General features: G+C 59.7%; 1 protein-coding gene and 1 long non-coding RNA gene across 7 annotated transcripts in view; one reads left to right on the top strand and one right to left on the bottom strand.

Annotated features, from left to right (window-relative positions):
- Positions 1–7,484, bottom strand: part of PRDM16 (PR/SET domain 16) — a 312,932-nt gene extending 305,448 nt beyond the window's left edge. For all 6 annotated transcript variants that reach the window (XM_027576118.2, XM_027576134.2, XM_027576124.2 and 3 more), the window contains exon 1: positions 6,837–7,484. In XM_027576118.2, coding sequence (XP_027431919.1) covers positions 6,837–6,873 — 37 coding nt within the window. In that variant the 5' untranslated portion in view covers positions 6,874–7,484. The remainder of the gene's footprint in view (positions 1–6,836) is intronic.
- Positions 7,485–7,644: 160 nt separating this feature from the next.
- On the top strand, positions 7,645–16,872 carry LOC118356928. The gene is made up of 3 exons (XR_004820043.1): positions 7,645–7,860; positions 8,282–8,668; positions 15,936–16,872. It is a non-coding gene; the product is annotated as an uncharacterized LOC118356928 (long non-coding RNA).
- Positions 16,873–20,204: the final 3,332 nt, after the last annotated feature.

The raw sequence follows: 20,204 nt of genomic DNA, 5'->3' as shown, positions 1-20,204 counted from the left end.
ATTCCCCTTGGAGACCGAGACCAGGGTCAGACCAGAATGAAAAGGTGACCCTACGTTATCACGTTTGCTTAAGGACAGGGTCCACAGTCTTCACCCTGAAAGATGCATATTTGTTTGGGGTTGGAAATGGCACAGGCATCAGTATGTAAAATGGGCATGGGATAATTCAGAGCCTGATTTAGAGGAGGTAAAATATTCACCAGGACCCAGCCATGTTTTAAAATGATTATAAATTATTTTAACAGTGCATTTGCAAAGGGTTATAAAAACAGCCATAATATATTTTTTTCCTTAGATTCTAGAATTACCAGTGTGACAGCTAATGCAATAATGATTTGTTTCAAATGCCAGTGTTTAAGCTGTATAAAGCTGATTTTATACATTTTTCCAGTAGGCCGCATTGTAGTTAATGAAATTAAACACACCAATCGCATTTGTCCCCAGGGGACGAGGAACTGAACACACCACTGGTTTATTTTTTTATTAAAATAAATTGCAGCCAGCAAGATGGACTAATTGCATACAGAATTGAAAAAGAAACATTCCATTGATATAATTAAGCCAATTTTCATGGACAGAAATAGTTATAGTGGATATAAAATAAGCAAAGCCTTCACCAGAATCTGACTTCCCTCCTTTTTTGCACAGAATGTTAACTATTAAACAAATATGTATCTCGGAGCCGAGGCACCGCTCTCTGGGAGCTCCAGGGCATTGTTCCTGAGTCTCGGGAGAGGCCGGCCGGCCGGGCCAGCCAAGGATTTGATGGCAGAAACCGAGAGAGAGAGAGAGAGAGAGAGAGAGAGATAGGGCAGGAAGAGACCCTCCCCATGGCCCTGGGGCCCACAAGAGCTCAGGAGCACTGGCCAGCCTAAAGGGAGTACCACAGCCCTGGCGGAGCCTGTGAGGTGCCCAGGATTAAGGAACAGCGGCGGATTCAGGGCTGGACCTGCAACTGCAGCCTCGGGGCTCCTTCCGCCCGTGGCTCAGGTCCACACAGCAGGGGCTCCACCTCTCCCTGATTGCCTGGGGGGAGGGGCGGGGGCTATTTCCCTCCAGATTTGGGGTGGCGGCAGGAGGGTGAGCAGGCAGGCGGGCACTACACCTCCTGCCTTTGCTCAGGCAAAAGGCAGTACATGGCAGGGGGCGGGGGGGGGGGATGCAGATGAGGGTGACCCTGGTCAACACTTCTGCCACCCTGCACCTGCCCTTGGAAGAGGGGTCACAGAGCTATGGGCTGGGGCTGGAAAAGCCCAGGGCAAAGCGTTCTACCCGGCCTGGGGAAGACAAGCAGCAGGAGAGTCCAGAGCCCAGCAAAGAACACCCAGTCTGGAGGAGGCTGAGGACACAGTTAGCCGGTTACATTCACAAGCTGTATGGGGACTGATGTCTTACTTGCTTTTAAAAACCAGACCTGTTACAAGCTAAGCACTGTCCTTGGGAAAATGCTTAAACCTTGACACATAAAAAAAGAAAATCCTATGGAATTAACTACAGCGTGCAGTGCCCTAAGGAAGGGGGCAGGGTTAGGGTGTGTGAAATAAGAAAGCTTGAGGAGCTTTACTTAAGTGGCATTCAGTTTCATGCCTAACTTGCTGTGTGACCTTGAATGGGCTACTTGACCTCTCTGTGTTTGGGATTTTTTTTTACCCCGAAGAGTGGTGCCCGAGAGGCCAAATTCCCTCTTCAAGGTCAATGAAGGGGAGTGGGGTCATGCCTAGTAAGGGGACCAAGTGTGCCTTTATGGGATCCTGGACCCGCTCCTGTCTCCTGGAGGCTCAGGCAGGGACAGGGACAGGGGCGGCAGCCCATTCGGACCTCTTGGTAGGCAGGTGCGTGGGGTGAATGCACGGGGCCAGCGGGCCACCTTGGCCGAGGCTGGGCCCGGGGATGCACACCCTGGAATGAGGCAGGGTTGATCCTGCAAAGTCCGACCTCCACCCTGCGCTTCGGTTTCCCCCCTCACCATCCTCCCCCCTCCCCACACCACCCTGACTTTGACCCAGGCTCTGGAGCGCTCTGTGGACTCTCTGTGCCCAGATCCGCAAAGCGACTGCGATGGGGACATGGGCCTGCCGCCCGCAGAGTCTGGGTCAGGGTCAAGAGTCGGGAGTTGGGAGCGCGGAGCCCGCCCTTCTCCATCCAGGAAACCGAGAGGCGGAGACCCCCGGGGCCAATTGAGGCCCTGGAGGAGGAGGAGGAGGAGGAGGAGGAGGGCGCTGCTCCCGCCAGCCGGGCTGGGGTGAGGGTGCCAGGGGCGACAGCCACCCCCTCGAACCGCCTGCCCTGTGCAGAAGGCAGGCAGCGCCGTTCGCGTCGCGCGGTAGTTACCGGGACTTTGTGCACGGAGAACAGGGGGCTGCAGCGACGTTGGCTCAGCCTGGGGTCCCCAGGCCCCGTGGCCGGGCCAGCCCGCACCGTCTGCAGCCCTGAGCAACCCGTGTCCGCGCGCGCGACCGCCGCTATACCGCTCAGCAAGGCCCGGCTTCTCTGTCTCTTCGCCAAGTTCCCTTCCCGCAGGGGGACAGTACTAGGGCTGTCCGTTGTCCTCCCGCGCCCGCTACTCGAGCCGTAGCGTCCAAGACTTGTTACACGGGTTTGATTCAAAACCTGATAAATTGTCTTTAACGCTATTTGAAAATTTTTAAACGAAATTATTCAAAAGATTTTTAATCCTGGATAATTTTTGTTGAAACTCTAATTATACATCACCTTAATTACCAGCCCCAGCCCCCCAAGGATCTCTAATTGCCTCCTAATTGAATAAAACAGGGGGCTAATCGAGCCTACAGCGGCCCTGCGAGCGGGCGGCCTCCCCCTAGGGGCCCAGTGGGGGGAGCCTCCAGCTGGCCCCACCGCCAGAGCCCGGCCTCCCAACAGAAACGGCGGGACCAGGTCCCCTGCCCCGTGCTGTGCCCAGAAGAGGAACTCAGGGTTTTTGGGAGCCACGGGGGCCCAGAGGGTCGGGCAGCCCAGCCCGCACCTGCTGCACCAGCGGCCGACAGGAGGTGCAAGGTGGCCTGGCGGGTGTCCGGCGTTAGAGGCCTTAGGGCACAACCCATGCCCTTCCCCTGGGAGCCCACTCGGAGGTCACCCAACGGACAGGACTTGGCATCCGCCCCCGCCCACAGGCCTGGGCACCCAGGCACACCCGCGGGGCCAATGGCGAAGCCAGAGCCTGCAGGCACTCAGCGCGCTGCCGCAGGGCACCTGGCCTTGGCCGCCAGCCCTGCACCCCGCCCCTCCACCGCGGCGTTTTCGCCCGAAGCGGGGTGAGACGCTCGACTCCTGGCCGGACATTTCCTGGCACTGCTGCCCTCCCGGGCGTCCAGAGCAGAGGCTGCCGTCCTGGCTGCAGGGCGAGAAATGGTAGAAGGGGCAGACGTCCCCTGGCGGGCGGGAGAAGGGCAGGGCCCCGCAGAGCCGGAGCCGGGCTGGTTTTTCGGCTGGGGAGAAGGAACTGCCTAGGAGCTCAGGCTCCAGCCAGGCTCCCCACACCCTGTCACACACACACCTTCCTCGTACATATCACGCTCGATCGCACACACCAGACACACAAGTCCTCCCTGGAGCAGAGGTAGCAGCCCCCCACCTGCACCCCAGGGGTGAGGTGGCATCTGTCCTGAGGACACTCTCCCCAGGCCTGGAATATGTCCTGTCTAGCTGTGGACCACGTTCATGGTGATCAGGTCTCAGGGGTGGCTCAAATGGGGGCCGTGGCTGGACGCCATCTCTGGGAGCACATCCTCCCCTGCACAGGGCCCCCCAGCTGTGTGATGAGGAGGTCAGGAGGGCATCTTGGCGGTGTTGACCCCTCCCCACCTGCCCACCTGGCTCACAACGGTGGCAGAGACACAAAGCTTTTGTTAGGCATTTTGTTTTGGAAAATGTAGGGCAGGGACAGCCCCAATTCCTCGCAGGCCTACAGTGCCCTGGCCAGTGTGAGGGGACCCGGGACCTACCTGTCATCACTCTGCCCCCAGCCCCCTAGGGTCACACTGAGGAGGTGCTGAGCACCTCAGCGGCCTCTGCCCTTGGAAAGCTGGACTTGAAAGCCCCAGTGTGGGCCCAAAGGTGCTACTAGTCAGTCAGCATGCAGGCCCAGCTAGGGAGACCCCCGGGATTGGGGTCCTAGGGAAACACAAACGAAATTACAGTCCCAGATGCGCCCTCTGGGGCAGCCCTCAAACTCTGACTCAGGGGGTGACACTCACTGACAAGGTTGTCCTTCCAGGCCCCACACATGGCTTCAGGCACAGCCCAGCCCTGCATACTGGACTATAACCCTGACCTCTCCTTCTTCCTCCAGCCCCCTGACCCTGGCCGGGAGGTGGCTTACAGGGGGGAGGTTCTCTGGGCCGCCCTGGGGCTGCCCTGCTGCCTCAGACTCAGGTACTGGAGTCAGGTCCCCAGGGACGCCCACATCTGCTTAAAATATTGTCCAGTGGAATGAAATTCCTCGGCGGATCCTGTGCTCTGTGTCAGGCAGGCAGCGTGGCCTGTGCCTGCCGGGGGGCCACCTTCTTGGAGAGGGCTGGGGGCAGCTGTCCCCGCTGAGAGGGGTTTCCAGGGCGTGCTCAGTGTGGGCTCAGCGGGCTCTGGGCCTGACACACTGGCTCAGCTTTGGCATTTTCTCACCAAGGACTCCCAGGAAAGGGAGACCTGTGATCTGCCCTACCCTCGGGTCTGGTTTTCTGGCCTCGGACAAGGCTGCAGGACGCCGTTGCCGAGCACCCATTTAGGTCCTGAGAAGAGCCAGCGGGCCACCTTCCCCACCTGTCGGGGCGGAGCAGACAGGGAGGGAGCTGAGGGCCAAACGGCTGGCCTGCAGGGCGTGGGTCGCTCCGCTGTTTCCGGGGCTGCGCTGGGGGCACTGAGCTGCCTCTCGCTTGCAGCGAAGGCCCAGGAGAGTGCGGCACTTTCCACCTTCTCGTTCCAGCTTCAGGCCCTTCCCCAGCAAGATCCTGACCCAGGCAGCTTGCAGCCCAGCAGCGAGACTCTGAGGAAGCCGCTGTGCTTACACACAGACCCAAACATGCACACCAACACCCACGCCCTGCGGCCCATGGGCACACAGGTAGCGGGCCCACAGCCCTGGCGCACCAGCCACAAAACACTGGGGCCTTGTTCGCACCAAGAGGGGCCAGAGGTCACGGGAGATGGAGGAGGCCGAGGCCCTGAGCATCGGGCAGAGGAGACAGGCTGGGAAGGGGTGCCTCAAGGAGGAGCCCCACACAGCCGCGGGGGATTCCACGGGCGTCCTGCAGAAGCGGGGAGCTGCTTTTCCCCGGTGCTGGGCGGCGGATGCATGGCCCACCACCGAGGGGCCGCTGTCCGGGGGAGCCAGGCCGACCCAACCAAGGAAGCAGAACTTCTTCGGAAAAGTGTCGGGGAGTTTCTGGCCCACCAGGTTCATGCTTAGGGGCTCAGCCCTGGTGCGATGAGGCGCCGCCGGGCAGGGTCAGGCCGAAGAGGAGCTGAACGGCCTGGTGGTCAGTCAGGGATCCCAAGGGGAGCCGGCAGGGCGCCCCTGCCGTGGGTGGGCGGGCGGCCCGCTGAGGAGGGGGCGGCGAGAACGGGCGGCGCCGGTTCCTTTCCGCTCCGCGCTCGGCGCTCGCCGCTTCGCTGCAGCCGGGCCTCGGCCAGGCTCCGAGAGCCGCGCTCGTCTGCCCGAGGCGCCGCCGCTCCCACCTGCCCTCTTCCCGGGCCACGGTCCCGGGCCCGCGGGCCTCTCGGCGGATGGCGCCGGCGGTCGGAGCGCGGAGGGCGCGCGGGTGGCCCCGAGGCGCGGCGGCCGGTGGCGGGGCGGGCGGCGGGCGCACCGGGCCGGCGGCGAGGACCCGGCCGGCGGCGGGCTGGGCGCGCGGAGCTTGGGGCTCGGCCCGAGACGGAGCGAAAGAGAAAGTAAGACCGGGGACCGGGCAGCCTCGCCGGGGGCAGTTCTGTCCCCGCCGGGCCTCGAGGCTGTGCGGGCGACAAGGGGCAGGAGGGGCGAGGCGGGGCCGAGCGGGGCCGAGGGCGGCGGCAGCGGCGGGTCGGAAGGCGTCCGGGTGGGGACCCTCCCGCTGGAGGCACCCGCGCGGGGGCTGCCCGAGCGGGCTGCCGGAGTCACGGAGGAGCGCCTGCCGCCGCGCGGGGCACCAGTAGGGAATAAACTTCCCGACCATACTTCCAAGCCCAGGAAAACGTCTCCATTTTGCTCCCCAAGTGGCCGAGGCTGTCCTGCCGCCGCCACCCCTGCCCCTGCGCCCGCGAAGCGGGGTGGACGCCGGCCCGCGCCCCCTCCTCCGCCCCCTCCCCGGCTCGGGGTCTCCCTCCTCTGCGCCCAGCTGGCGGACGCCAAAGGCGGTGCTCTAGCGCCCACTATTTCAAAAGCCCGGAATATGATTTGACCAGGACTGAGAGCCACTCCGAGAGAGAGAGGGAGAGAGCGAGCGAGGAGGAAAAAGTTGCTCTCCCCTTTCGTCAACTTTTCGCTAACTTTCGCTTTTCGCTCCCCTCCACCCCCAGCCCTCCCCCTCCGCCCCCCTCCCCGGCCCCCACCGCGCGCCTCGGGTTCCCGGGCCCGAGCGCCTGACACTGGGGGGGGGGAGGGGGTTCGCGAGGAGGGGGCCGGCGCCTTCGGGGAGCGCGCGGCCCGGGCGCCCCGAGCCTCTGCGCCGAGCCCGGCCGCCCCGGAGCGCGGGAGGCGGAGCAGCCCCCGGGCCGCGCGGCCGATCCGAGGGCCAGGAGCCCAAGGCGCGCCGGCCGCGCCCCGACGCGCACCCCTGGCCCAGGCGCCCCGGCCCCGCGGCCCGGACCCGGCGGCGCGGCGCGGCCGAGCGCGGGAGACTTACTTTTGGCTAGCTTCCTCGCCCTCGCCTTGGATCGCATGGTGTCGGCTCGCGGAATCTCTCTCCTCCTCCTTGAGTCCAGAAGCAGCTACACACTATCTTCATCTCCCCAGCATTGTCAGTTTGGACACCTTCGCACATGCGCACAGAGCACTCAATCTGACACCCCTCGCCGGGGCCAAAAAAACTTTGCAATGTATTCATCATCCTCATCGTCGCGCCGCCGCCGCCGCCGCCGCCTCGGCGCGGGATTGGGGGGCTCTCCTTGGCCTTCCCGGTCTTCATCTCACTTATCTCTTCCCCCCCCCGCCCCCTCTCCCCCCTCCCCTTTTCAGCGCAGCTCGGAACTGGCCCTTTAAGAAAACATTCCGTGCTCGGCGTTCCCGCCCGGGGCCCGCACCCCGGATACTTTAAAAGGACCCAGGTGGCCCCGGAGGCGAGGTGACTATCCCCCCACCCTTCCCCGGCGCCGCGTCGCGCTCCGCCCCAGCCCCGGCCGCAGGCGGAGTGGCGGCTGCGTTGGTCCTCGCGACTTCCTAGGATGGGGGGGGAACGCGCGACAGTTCGGACGCGGGTCTGGCTGGGTTTGCTTCGTTTTATTGCATTTTATTACTAATTAAAAAGCTTTGCGTTCACCGTCGCCCCAGCCTGCTTTTCTGCCCGTCTCTCCGCGCGGCCCCCCGCCCCGGCCCGCCATCGCCCGAGGGGGTGTCCCGGCCCGCGCGCCGAACCCGGCTCCTCCGAAGCCCCCTCCGGGCCCCGCCGCCCCCCACGGGCTTGCCCGGCTCCCGCCCCTCCCCTTCGCCCCCACCCCAGCGCTGCTACTCCGGGCTTCGCGGCTCAAAAACAACAGCTCCGCGCTCCGCCCCAGCCCCGGCGGGCGGCTGAAACTCGGACCCACCGCCCTCAGTCCGCGCGGAGCCGGGCACCGGGGAGGCAGCGCGGGGGCCGCCGTCCGAACATCGGGCGCCCAGCACCTCGCCGCCGTAGGGGCGGGCCCGCGCACTCCTGCCTCCGCGGGCCCCAGGTGAGTACCCCGCGGCGCGAGCCCCCGAGCCGGGCCAGCTTCGGGGAAGGGGCCTCCCGCGGCCCAGGTGAGTCGCGGGCGGGAAGGCCGGCAGAGCGGGTGGCAGAGCGCGCTGGCGCGAGCCTTTCGGGCGCTTCTGCCCCGCAGCCCTCCGACGCGGAGGGGTAGGCAGGATGTCCGGGCCAGGGGCCTGGTGCCGACAGTGAGAATTCCGCGTTCGAGTGTGTCTGGGATTCGAGAACGAAATGGGAGCAGAAGCAGGCGCTGACCCGGGCCCTTCCTGGTACCGGGATTCTGCCAGGCTCCAGGGCCGGGAGCTGCCCCAAAGTCAGCCTGAGCAGGGCTGAGGTCGAGCCTCCGGTGCGGGTCTCTGCTGCCGCGGGTGGGCTCTTGGCTGTGCCACTCCCCATTTGTTGTGCAGTGAGACCAGTAGTTCCTCGATGGAGACCTGCGTTCGGCACCGAGCCCTTGCCATCGAAGAGGTGAACCGCTGAGGGCGGAAGGCTACCGCCGAGACCCTGGGGTCCTAGCAGAGGCCCTCGGGACGGCGAGGGGTGCGTGACCTGCATGACCGATGCTACCCCAGAGGAAAGGCTCCACAGAGCGGGGCTTGGCAGGAGCCCGGGGCGGTGGTGCGTGGGCCTTCCTGCCTCCGCAGCTCACAGCTGCTGCCCTGAGTTCCAATGCCGACCAGCTCCCGTGGTCTCAGGGGTGCCCAGCCTTGCACCCGGCTTGCAGCCCCAGACGGAGAAGGCGCTCTCTGCGCTGCTCTGTTTCCCACTGAACTGAACGCAGCCTCCGGCCCTAGGTGAGTGTTGAGGGCGGCAGCACGGGCAGGGGCGTTGGTACAGAGAACAGGGGCAGCTCAGTCCCCTTGCGTGCAGCGCTTCTGAGGGCCTGTCGCCCCGGCCCCACACTCTGTCCCCATGGGCTGGGTGGAGAACTGTGGGGTCCAGAGGGGACTCGGGCCTTGCTTGCCAGGATCTGGGGGTTTAGGTGGGCAGTCCCCACAGGGAGTTAGGGCCTTGCTGCAGCCTCTAGCAGGCTCAGAACCCACTTAGTCCCAAGATGGGGGGTCGCTGGGAGAGGAAGGAAGGGACCTGGAGTTCAGAGCTGGGAGCTGTTCTGCTTAACCCAGCCAGGGCAGGCTCCAGCCCACGGACCTAACCGGGCTGGTGCCACTGGCCAGAGAGAACACAAGGTCACTCTCATACCTCAGCACTCCTGGACTCCCTTGCCAGGAGCCTCCTAGCAAGGTTGGGTAGGAGGCCTGGGGAGAATACAGTGGTGCCTGCAAAACACTCCCAACTGCACAGAAGGTCCTTCCCCTTCCCCCATCCCCCACCCCCTACTCCCCACTCCCCACCCAGCTCAGGCTTCCTTTTCCCCTGGCCTGGAGGCAGCCGGTAGGCTCCAAGGTTAGGAAGGCCCAGTCTTCCTCTGCGGGCACCCCAGCTCACTCTGGCCTTCTGCCTCAGCTGAGAAGGTGATTAAAATCTTCTGAACCCTGGCCAAGCTGGGCCAGGACAGGACACTCTCGGGACTCTGGGACTGCACCCTTTCCAGTGCCTGAGGAAGGAGGGTGGGAGGCTGCACTGTTTCTTCCCTGCCCTATGCTAGGCACCCCCAGGGTGGGGCTGGGGGCTGCCTGGGGAGAAAGACCGGGAGACAGCCTAGCTGCTGACACCCCCAGGTGCTGCAGCAGCTCCGGCAGACCCCTCGCTCCCATCAGCCCCAATCAGTTCCAGGAGCCTGGGCAGACTGTCCCCAAGGCCATGGCCCTGGTCTGGCCAGGCCCTGCCCCCGCGTGGCCGGATTTAGAACCGAGAACAGGTCAGGCTTTGCAGAGTCCTGCAGAGAAAAGGGCGAAGAAGGGGGAATCCGATGTGGGTCCCGATCCTAGCCCAACCGTGCAGACATTTGGGGACGGGGATGTGGGGGAAGAGTTATGGGTAGGTGGGGGCCAAACAGGAAGAGAGGAGCAGTTTTCATTTTGTTGATAGTGAAAGGCTGGAGGGCAGTTTTCAAACCAAGCCAAGCTTCAGGGAGTCTTGTGGCCGATGCTGGGCTTAGGGGACCCGGCACCGGGATGCACAAGTGTTGCTCCTAACCTTGGCTTCCTACTGCGGGCTGAATGGTGGATGGTGAGACGTGGGCTGCATGGACACCTTCTTCAGGCTACTGGGTTTTGGAACAGACTTTGTTGCTGGGGTCCAGGGTACTGGATAGAGGACTTTTTCTGCCAACCTTTGCCACAGCCCAGAGTCCCACTTCGGCCAGGAGCTCTGCCTACCACAGCCTTTCCAGCAAGCAGGGAGGTGCAGCTGGAGACCCAGGATCACTTGAACTCTTTTGGGAAAGGGCCCAGTTTGGGAGGGTGAGCAAGCTGGTCCTCAGTGCTGCAGTAAGCATCAGAGTGGGCAGGCAGGAAGGGGGTCCCCAACTCCAGGACGCCCTGAGAAGCCCAAAGGAACAAAACCAGCTGGAGCCTACTGTGCACTCCCAGAGTTTACTGTCTTGGACTAGACGGTCACTTTGTTTGGCTCGGACTTGTGCCCCATGCCAACTCGCGAGGCCTGGCCTCTGGAGAGGTCTGCACTGTGGTGTGTATGCGCCCAGAGGTGCAGGGTCCTAGCCAGCCCAGCCACCTGTCCAGGCCCTTGGGTCCCAGGGATGCACTGACCTGACCAGATTCTCACTGCTTACCTCCCCTGTTCCTATCTGTGCCCTGAAACTTGGCCATGGACTTTCAGGCTCTCAGACTCTGGGCTCAATTGGATTCCAGGTCAGGTTTTGCTCACCCTCCAGTTCCTGCTCAGAAAAACTCTTGAGTAGCTAAAAGAATAAAAGCACATCTCCCTTAGTTTACATATGGGCTCTCCTCAGAGATCTAAAACTGCCCTGAAAGGGTCCAGACCACCAGTCCTTGCCCCACCCCCATCACAGGAGCTTTGAATCAGGCTGAGATAGGGGTCTCCCTCTCTGGGCACCTTCTCCTGCCTTACGTTAGGTGGAAATGTCTCCCAGATTTGAGCAACAGAAGGTTTGGAGACCACCAGGGATGTTTGGGGACAATCTGGTTTGGTTCCTACTACACAGAGAAAACGGAGGTGGTCTTGGCACCCAGCAGGGGACTCAGTAGGGACTGAATGCAGAGGTCTTCCAGCCCCGGAGCCAATAGCTAGCTGGAGTGTTGGGTCTAGAATGGGGCTGGGGTGAGGCACAGACAGCCTTCAGGGCATTTGTGTTCCCCAGGGCGGCTTCCACACTGTTCCAGAGTGGGCACTTCCCCAGGGGCTGCCCAAAACTCTGGGGGTAATAGTCCAAGCCCCCTTTCGCCCTTCGTCCTACCCCGAGCCCAGGGAAATTGGCTGAGACCCACGGACCCCAGAGGCCCTGCTTTCTGGTGCAAGGCTGTTTTGTCCCTGTGCTGCTCACAGCGTAGGTCCCCCAGTGCCCACAGCCAGTCCCTTGCTCTGGAGTGGGCCCTGAGAGTGCTGGGCACTCTCATCCAAGACTTCCCAGGAATGTGAACCATGCAGTCGATTTTGAACAAACCCCAGATGTTTGGAAACCTCCTTCCTTCACAGGCGGGAGGACTTGGTCCCTTGCAGACGGGCAGCCTCTTGGGAGCGTCCCCAGGAGACTTCTCTGCCCTCCTCTGCAACCTGGGGTCCTGGCCGAGGAGCGGGGATGCATGCCTGTCTACACCTGGGGTCGGCCACGTGCTTTCGGGGGCGTAATCAGGAATATTTTTGTTTGTTTTGTTTTTAATTTAAGAGATGGAAGCTGTGGGCCTGAACTCCCCATTTGAATTCCCTGGGAGGGAGTTGGCTGCAGTATCCCGGGCCCAAACCGGCTCTCCAGGAAGCGCAGGAAGCCCCCAAATACTGCTTCCCCTCGGCGCGCACAGTGGGCCGGGACGACGCGGCGGCTCGGCGGCCAGGCTCCTGCAGCCGCGCAGGGCTCCGGCTACTGCTGCGGGAGTAGCGAACGGCATCGGTTTCCCACGCTTTCTCTCTATCCCAGACCTTTAAAAATCCGCCAACGAACGCCGTTGCTGGTTCGCGCCGATCCCGCGCCCTGCGCTCGCCCGGCGCCGCCCGCAGCGGGGACTTCCCGCCGCGCTCACCCTCCGGGCCGCCCGCCTGCGCGCGCCGGGAGCCACTTCGTCCCCTCCCCGAGCGCCCCGGTCCAGCAGCGCCGCAGAACTTCGAGCAGCCGAAGTGGCACTGTGGCTCCGCCGAACGCTGCCCGCGTGGACGCGGCGGCCTCTTGCTCCCGGTTCCGGCTGCGCTCCGGCGGGGGCTGGTGGCAACGAAAACGGCGAGCCGAGTCGCTTTCCCGGCGTCCGAGTCTCGGGGGCCGCTGGGTGGGAGTCGGCCCTCCGCTTCCCCAAACGCCCCAGAGCCCGGGACATTATAGCTTAGCAGACTCCCCAAGTCGGCTTGCGCCCCGATTCACATGCCGGTTTGCAGAGCCCCCTCCTCTCCGTCCTCTCTCGGCTATGGTCCCTGCCCCCACACGGACGACTCTCCGTGTTTGGAAAGCGAATTTCGCCGTGGGTCCTGCGGGCTCGACACACCGCAGACATTTCCCTGGGAATGCTGCAGGGACTCCTTCCCGCCTCGGCTGCCCCATCTGTGAAGTGGGGCGCAACATTCCTGTGCCCCTCTCACAGGTTTAAGTGGGCAGGTTGAAGAAGGGCGGGACTGATGGAAAACCCCAGGCGGGGCGAGCGCAGCCCAGCCCCTGGGGCCACGTTTGCGCAGCGAGGCCCAGAGGTGGTGCCGAGCCTGGAAGAGGACCCGGTTGCTCTTGAGCAGCCAGGCCTGTCCCGCCATTTGCGCGCCGTGCCCGCACCGCCTAACTGTCCTCTCCGGGGGCTCGGTGAAGGTGGTGTGAGAGTCCGGCCCCATGGCCAGCCGTCTTTTCCCCGCCCCTGCACAGGGTTTTGCTCCTGCGGCCCGACGGTTCTCGGTTCCTCCCGGCCAGGATGCAGGGAGGCTTAACACCCCAGGCTCCAGCTGTCAGGACCAGGACGGTACCACTCCGCACCCCAAAGCCCCGCCGAGGGCGGGTCCTGGGGCTGCCGGGGAGCCGGGACAGGCAACCGAGGCCCGAGTCGCAGCTGAGCTCCTCCGAGGGAATACTCCCCCTTCTCCCTCCTCCTCCCCCCGCTTTGGGGACTGTGCAGGGAGCTCTGGGCAAGGGGCCCCAGCAGCCCTGTCCCGGCAGGTCTGGGCGGGGCCCTCAGGGCATGACCTTGGGCTTGCGGTGGGCTGTACTCTACCCCAAAGGATGGTGGCCTTGTGGGAAACCAAGGGTAGGGGGCATGGCCTGACCGGGCACTACTCTGGGCAGAGCCGATGGGGGAGCGGGGGAAAGGGAAATGGGATGGCCGAGGAAATGCCCAGAGGGACACCCTCTCATCTCCCCCCTTTGCTGCTTCTAAACTAGTAATTGGGGGGGGCGGGGGGGGGTGCCTGAGCAAGACCAGGATCCTCTCTGGGGAAGGGAAATATTTACCTCTCTCTCCTGCTGAGTAACCTGAAGGTGATGGACTCAGTCCTCTCTCCCTGGACAGGAGGCCCTTCCTGCTTCTGCCCCAGGGCCTGATGCCCATGACCCAGGGCTCTAGGAAGGAAGCAGGGCCCATGCCTCTCCTGCCCTGGTGCCTGCTGCCCAGACTTGAGCACCTGCAGAGCCTGCCAGTGTCCAGCTCCCCACCCCATCCTTACCTCCCGCATCCTGGACAAAGTTCCGATGAAGGACCGTGGCCCAAGTGGCAGAAACACACTTGTGCACAGCCCCATGCCCCTGCAGCCCAGGCCAGTCAAGAGACCTCGCTGAGGACCCACTATGTGCCAGGCCTGGGGCTAGGGTGGAGATGGCAGGGTCCTGGCCTTGAGCAGCTCTTCATTCATGGGACAGACCCCTGCTCCCCCAGGATCACAGCAGAATTATGATGGGAGTGCAGGGTGGGGAGCCGCCGAGGGATGGGGCACCCACAGCCTTTCCTGTCCCCCTCCCTGCCCAGGTCAAGGAGACTCGGGTGGGGCGGCGGTGAAGACAGAACTTCAGCTGAGTCAGACCCAACTTCTTCCTGACTCCCTCCTTACTGGCCCTTCTTCCTCTCAGCCCCCAGCTTCCTGGGCACCCCAGTTTCCTAATGTGTCATATGGGGGAAACAAGCCAGGGGTCTTCTGCTGCATGCAGGTGAGGGCTGGCCCTTCTTGGGGCTTCTGGGTGGTTGGAGCTGTCATTAGTAGGGATCCCTGCGCCCTCTGACCCCTCCTCGTCCAGAACCCAGGTCTGCCTCTAGGGGCTCTGAGCTGGAGCCATGGAGAGCAGCTTCTCACTCCCTGGTTGGACACGGAGGGCAAGTCAGACCAGGAAGGACGGGGCTCCTGGGAGCTTCAGGTCCCACTCACCCATGCAGATCTTAATGGGCTCCCAGGGCCAGGCCCCACCCAGTCGACCTTGGCCTGCCCTAGTCTTGCCTGGTCTCCTGGCACTTGTGATCAGTGTTTCCGCCAGATCCACCCCTGCCCTCCGGGAGGCCGAGGCTCTGGGGTCATTCCTGAATTCGCTGACATAAGGCCAGAGGCCCCTGCAAGGTGGATGCTCCTGGAACGTGCAGTCCCATGGTGCTGTCAAACACAAGGGCTGTTTGCCTCAGCACACCTGCAGCTTCCAGGGCATCTAATGCCCCTACAAAGCCCAGGGCTGGCCCAAGTCTGGGAGCCTCAGTGAATAAAAGAATGAGTCACTCACGAATGAAAAGCACTGAGTAAGAAGAAAGTGATCCCTAGGTCTGATTTCAGCCCTGAAGACTGAAGGAGATGAGGGGCAGCCTTACCAGACATCACAATGGAGGCCAGAAGTCCCGCACTGAGGGCCTGAGGCCGAGTGACCTGTCCCTCACCTGTCCCAACTCGCAAAGGGCTGCCCTGCATTCAGTAGCCTACACCAGTCCCTCATGAAGGGGACACAGCAGTGAGCAAGCCACCCAGGTCCCCAGCTGCATGGTGCATGATTTGGAAAAGGAAGCCAGCTTGCTCAGGGGGGCCTCGGGGATGATGGGGGCAGGGGATGACGGCAGAAGGGCAGAAACTTGGTCTATCCACGGGCTGTCTGGCTTGAGTGATGGAGGGCAGGGGAGCCGGGGCTCTGGGGCCAGCAGGGTGCTGGCCTCTGCCCTGGGCTGCATCAGGCGCCGTGTGACCCTCACAACAATCCCACGCAGTAAGAATTGCAATTGTTTACACCTTACACAAGGGAAACTGGAACTTAGAGGTACAAGGACATGTCGTAGAGGCAGGAGAGTGGGATTCATCTGCCTGACCCAAAGCCCTACTCCAGGTGACACGCACAGCCAAGTGATGGTGTCCGGGGTGCGTGCATGACACAGGCTGCAGAGGGGTCTGTGTTTGAAACCCTTCTTGGGGTTCGTGCAGTGCCAGGTGTGTGAGCTCCAAAGGGCATGCTGGCCTTGTGGTCACTCACTTGCTCCCGACAGTGACATTTGTTTGTGGGCATCTAGAACGACTGAGCCATTTGCGATACGTATTTCCTCCAGGTCCAGCTCTCAATGAGGAGCCAGGGTCCCCCTTTCTTCCCCAACACCCACCCTCAGGGCAGCCACCCCAGGACTGTTCTGTGGCCGTCCCCGGGGACAGGCTCCACACCCGAGCCTGTGGCTTTGTGGGCTCAGTTTGTGGGGCTAACATGCCAAGCAAGTGATGCTCAGTATCTGGGCTTCTACTAAGGTATTTGCAATCATAAAAAAAATATGCGTGTCAGTTAAGTGTGCATGGGGCCTGGACCACATGGGACATAGTTGTTCTAATAAACACGAATAAGCCAGTTTTCACATTAGAGAAATAACAGTTTCTAGCAGAAATGTGGTGCTTTTAAAAGGGGTCAATTAATAAACAGCAGGTAATTGTTCATGGCACATTGTGGCAGAGGGTAATTTCCATTTGGAGGATGGAAGGGCCAAATACCCCTCCCCACTCAGCATTTTTGTGTAATAATCACCTTGGCTTCACCTCTGTCTTTAATTTTTACAGCTGGAGCTGTTTACCATCTTCCAACTTTCACTAAAAAGGAAAAACCATCGCTTAAACAAAGCCATTGAGAACTCAGCATCATATGTGGATTTCTTAACATAAATAAATCATACCAACCAAGATTTATGTTCTCCGAATGATGTCATTCATTGAAGGCTGCCTTCCCAGTCAAATCAGCCTTTGGTGATTTCCTTGTGTGCGTGTGCTCTCTGCAAAACAAGGGGGGCGGCTCTGGCCTCCCCCCTGCTCCCGTTTCTCTGCTCGGCCCAGGACACCAGCAAGGCCTCTGCCCCAGTCCGCCCAGCAGAACCAGGTCGAAATGGTGACAGCAGTTTCTACCCCACAGACTGCTTTAAAGCTTTGCTCTTGAACCGTAAGTTCTGAGGTTGAAAGACTGTTAAAGCTTCCTGAAGAATTTGCGCAGACCCCAGCGGAAGCTGAAGGTCCTTTGGGTCTTCCAGAGCCTCCAAGGACAGCTAGCTGCAGAGGAATCACTTTGAAGTGAATGAGGAACAGAAAAAATCACCATTAACGGGTAAATGAGAGGTGGTTTACCCATACTGTGGAGGAGTATTTGGTCATAAAAAGGAACAAAGTACGGACACACGCTACCACATGAATGAACGCACATTATTCTCGGTGACAGAAGCTGGTCACGAAAGACCATGTTTTGCGTGAGTCCATTTATATGAAATGTCCAGGATGGGCAAATCCCTAGAAACAGAAGTTAGATAAGTGTTTGCCAGAGGCTGGGGAGGGGCTGACTGCTAATAGACATGGGTCTCCTTCTGCTGTGTGATGATGTTCTGGAAACAGCTGGCTGTGAGTGCTGCACATCACGAATGTCTAAATGCTACTGAAATGTTCACTTTAGAGTGGTAAGTGTTACGATACGTGAATTGTATCTTGATACATCTGCCATTAAAAAACCACCCCTGAGCATACATGTTTAGAAGCTTCGTGCTCATCTTTAAATCTTTATTAAGTTTGGAACTGAGCATATAGCGGGAGGAGGGTGGGAGGTGTGCACACACACCGTGACGGGGGTCACGTGAGCGCTGGCCCAGCCCCTCGGGGAAGCCCGAACACATGACCATTTTCCTCGGAGCTGGCCGTGCAGCAACCCCCCCTTCCCCCGGCAATGGCATCCCCTTCCCAGCAGCCCAGTGGTAACCCCTACCTGGCTTTTTGTGTTAACCATCTCCTTGACTCAGTTTAAGCTTTATCAGCTAATACAGATCCCTGAAAATGTGAGTCCGGATGCAGAATTTAATCAGATTGAGATGAGCAAGGAGCATTAAGAGCACCACAAAGGGTAGGTGAGGTGGGTTCCATCCACACCGTGGATGATCATTTGGCCACCGGAAGGAATGGGACGCTGAAAAGTCTGCAAACATGATGAGAGAAGCCAGTCACAAAAGGCCACGTGTTGTATGACGCTATTAGCAAATCTGGAGAAACAGCAAGCAGGTTGCCGGTTGCCTACCTGTGGAAGGAGAGGCGGTGGTGTGTTGGGCAAGTGAAGGTTTCAAGGGATGAGCCAGACCAGAGTCTGGCTCCAGCCCCCTTAACAGAAGACCCTTGGGGAAAATAGGACTGACTAATACAGCCTGGACCTTTTATTAATTCAAGCAGCACACATTCCCTGCACACCTAGTCTGTGCCAGTATGACCAGAGGCCCCAAGGATGTAGCAGTGACTGAAACAGACAGGCATCCTCCCCAGAGGAGCTCATGTTCTCATGGGGACGGCAGCAGTGAGCAGGATAGTAAGAGCCTTGCAGGGCAGGTTCAAAGTCTCTGCATGCTGTAGGGGATAACTAAGGAGGGAAACAAGGTGAGGAGCATGGCCAAGTGAGACCTCTCTGGGGTGGTGGCATTTGAGCAGAGACAGGACAGACTGAGAAGGAAGCATTGTGCATGTCTAGGGAACAGCATTCGGGCAGAGGTAGGGAAGTTGTCCTGTATTGTGCTGGTCGGCTCAGTGTAATCACAAGGGACGTTCAATGAGGTAGAGAGAGGCAGAAAGATTCAACTGGCTTTGAATTTGGATGGGGGTCCTGAGCCAGGGAATGCAGGTGGCCTTCTGACACTGGAAAAGGCAAGACAGTGTATTCTAGACTCTCCACAAAGGAAACCAGCCCTGCTGATACCTCGATTCTTGCCCAGTGTGACCCATTTCAGACTTCCCATCTGCAGAACTGCAAAATGATAAAGTGTGCTGTTTTAGGCCACTGAGTTTGTGGGAATTTGTTACGGCAGCCACAGGAAATTCACACCGGGCAGGAGGGGAGACAGGAACTTCTTCCAACGTGGTCAGGACACGCCAAGGGACAGTCACTGCAGGGATGTTGGCAGTGGCTGTCCTCACATCTGGCTCCTTAGTCACTCTGCTCCCAGGTGGACCGTCCATCCTCCAAAGCCCGCCTGTGCTCATCACTCCAGGAGCCATAGCGGCCATCCCTCGGCTCGCCCACTCCCCAGCTTCCTCTCTCATCTCTGTGGAGCACATCCTCTAGTAACTTCTGATAAACTGGGAGATACATTTTCTAGGGCCATGCATGTCTGAAATGCATTTATTCTCCCAACACTCCAGAATGATAGTTGGGCTGGGTGTGGAATTCTAGACTGGAGATGCTTTTCATCTGGAGTTTTCAGAACATCGCCCCTTGTCTTCTTGCTTCCAGAGTGGCTAGAGAAAAGGGAGGGGAATCTGTTCCCTGTGCTTCGAATGCAACTTGCTTCTTCTTCTTGGGAATCGTCTAGAATCCTCTCTTTGTCCCAAGTGTTTTGCTGTGTCACGGTGATACACTCGGGACTGTGTCTGATTTCCTCCACTATGGGTTCTTTCAATCTGGGAGCTTATGTCTTTCAGTTCTGGGAAGTTTTCCAGAAATACTTTGTTATGGATTTCCTGCCCTCTGTTTCCTCTGCTCTTTGTTCTTGGAAACTGATGGTTACTATGAAGTTTTCTTCCGTCCACATGGTCTGTATGTCCTTCAGATGGCTTTGTTCTATTCCTTTTAGTCTCCTGTGTTGATCCTCGGTGACCCACTTGTGATCTGAGGTGGGGAGTACAGAGCTGGTTGGAAGATTTGGGGTAAGGGAGGGCTTGCTCCCTTTGACATCCATAGGAGGGTGATCCTGGCAGCGCTTGATGTCAGCAACTTCAGGGGTTGATCTGATGCCCAGGCAGGTTCCCCAGGGATGAGGGGGGTCCAGCTGCCAGTACTCTGGGATCCAAGTTGGGGTCTCCTCAGTCAGTGTCAGGTCACGGCTGCATGCATTCCCGGGAATAGGCCTTTGGACTTTTGCTGAGCTGGGGAGGGGTGGGGGTGAGGGGAGCATCTAGGAATCCATCTCCCTCATGACTGCCTTTCATGCTGGCTTTCCTGATGGCAGCCATTCCCACACCCCTCATCTCAGGCTTGCTTTTATGGCCAGTCCTGAGTTTGGAATGCTTTTTGTATTAAACCCAGTAAAAACCCACCTTCTGCACTGTGTTCAGAGCTTGCTCTCTCTCTCACTCTCTCTCTCTCTCTCTCTCATCTGTGAGCCAGTCACTGTGGGTCCACCTGTAAGAGGGCTTTCAGAAATTTGCAGCTACCCTGCCTTCCCCTGTCCTCTCCACCCTCATGGGTAGATGTCTCTTGAAATCTCTTTTCTGTGGTGGAGTGAGTTTTGCAGAGGGGGCTTATTCAGTGTGTTTAATCTGCCATCTGAACCCAGTGCCTTTTGGGGCCACTGTGCCATTTCAACTCCTTCTCTTAGTTTCTGTGTGGCGAATTTAGAAAGGCTGTGACCATTTGCTGTGCAGCATCCAGAGGCTCTGAGTGAGGTTTTCTGGGTCCTGGCCAGCGGATTCCTTGGAGTTCCCCCCACTGTGACACATTCCAGTCACAAAAAAGTGAGCCACGTCTTTGGGTCCATGATGGACTGCTGTGTGGACAATGACGTGATGGTGTAGATATGTGCGTGTTGCCTGTACTGATACGTCCCTGAAACACGGGATGGGGAGGAACGTTTAGGAATACGAATTGAAATATATTAACAGAGGTCTAAACTGAGTGATGAGATTTCAGGGTATTATAACATTTTTGTTGTGCTTACGTGCATTTCAATTTTTCTCCAGTGACCATATGTTAGTTGTGTAATTGTTACAATGTTTAAAATGAAGAACAAAATGTTACCTGTCCTTCAAGAGCTGGCTCAATGTCATTACCTCCCAGAAGCTTCTCCTGAAGGCACTGTTGGTAATGCTCCTCTCACC

The sequence above is a fragment of the Zalophus californianus genome, chromosome 4, assembly GCF_009762305.2.
Source record: "Zalophus californianus isolate mZalCal1 chromosome 4, mZalCal1.pri.v2, whole genome shotgun sequence".
NCBI classification, from domain to species: domain Eukaryota; kingdom Metazoa; phylum Chordata; class Mammalia; order Carnivora; family Otariidae; genus Zalophus; species Zalophus californianus.
The sequence above is the reverse complement of the archived record's forward strand: the minus strand, read 5'-3'. Positions and strand labels throughout refer to the sequence as shown.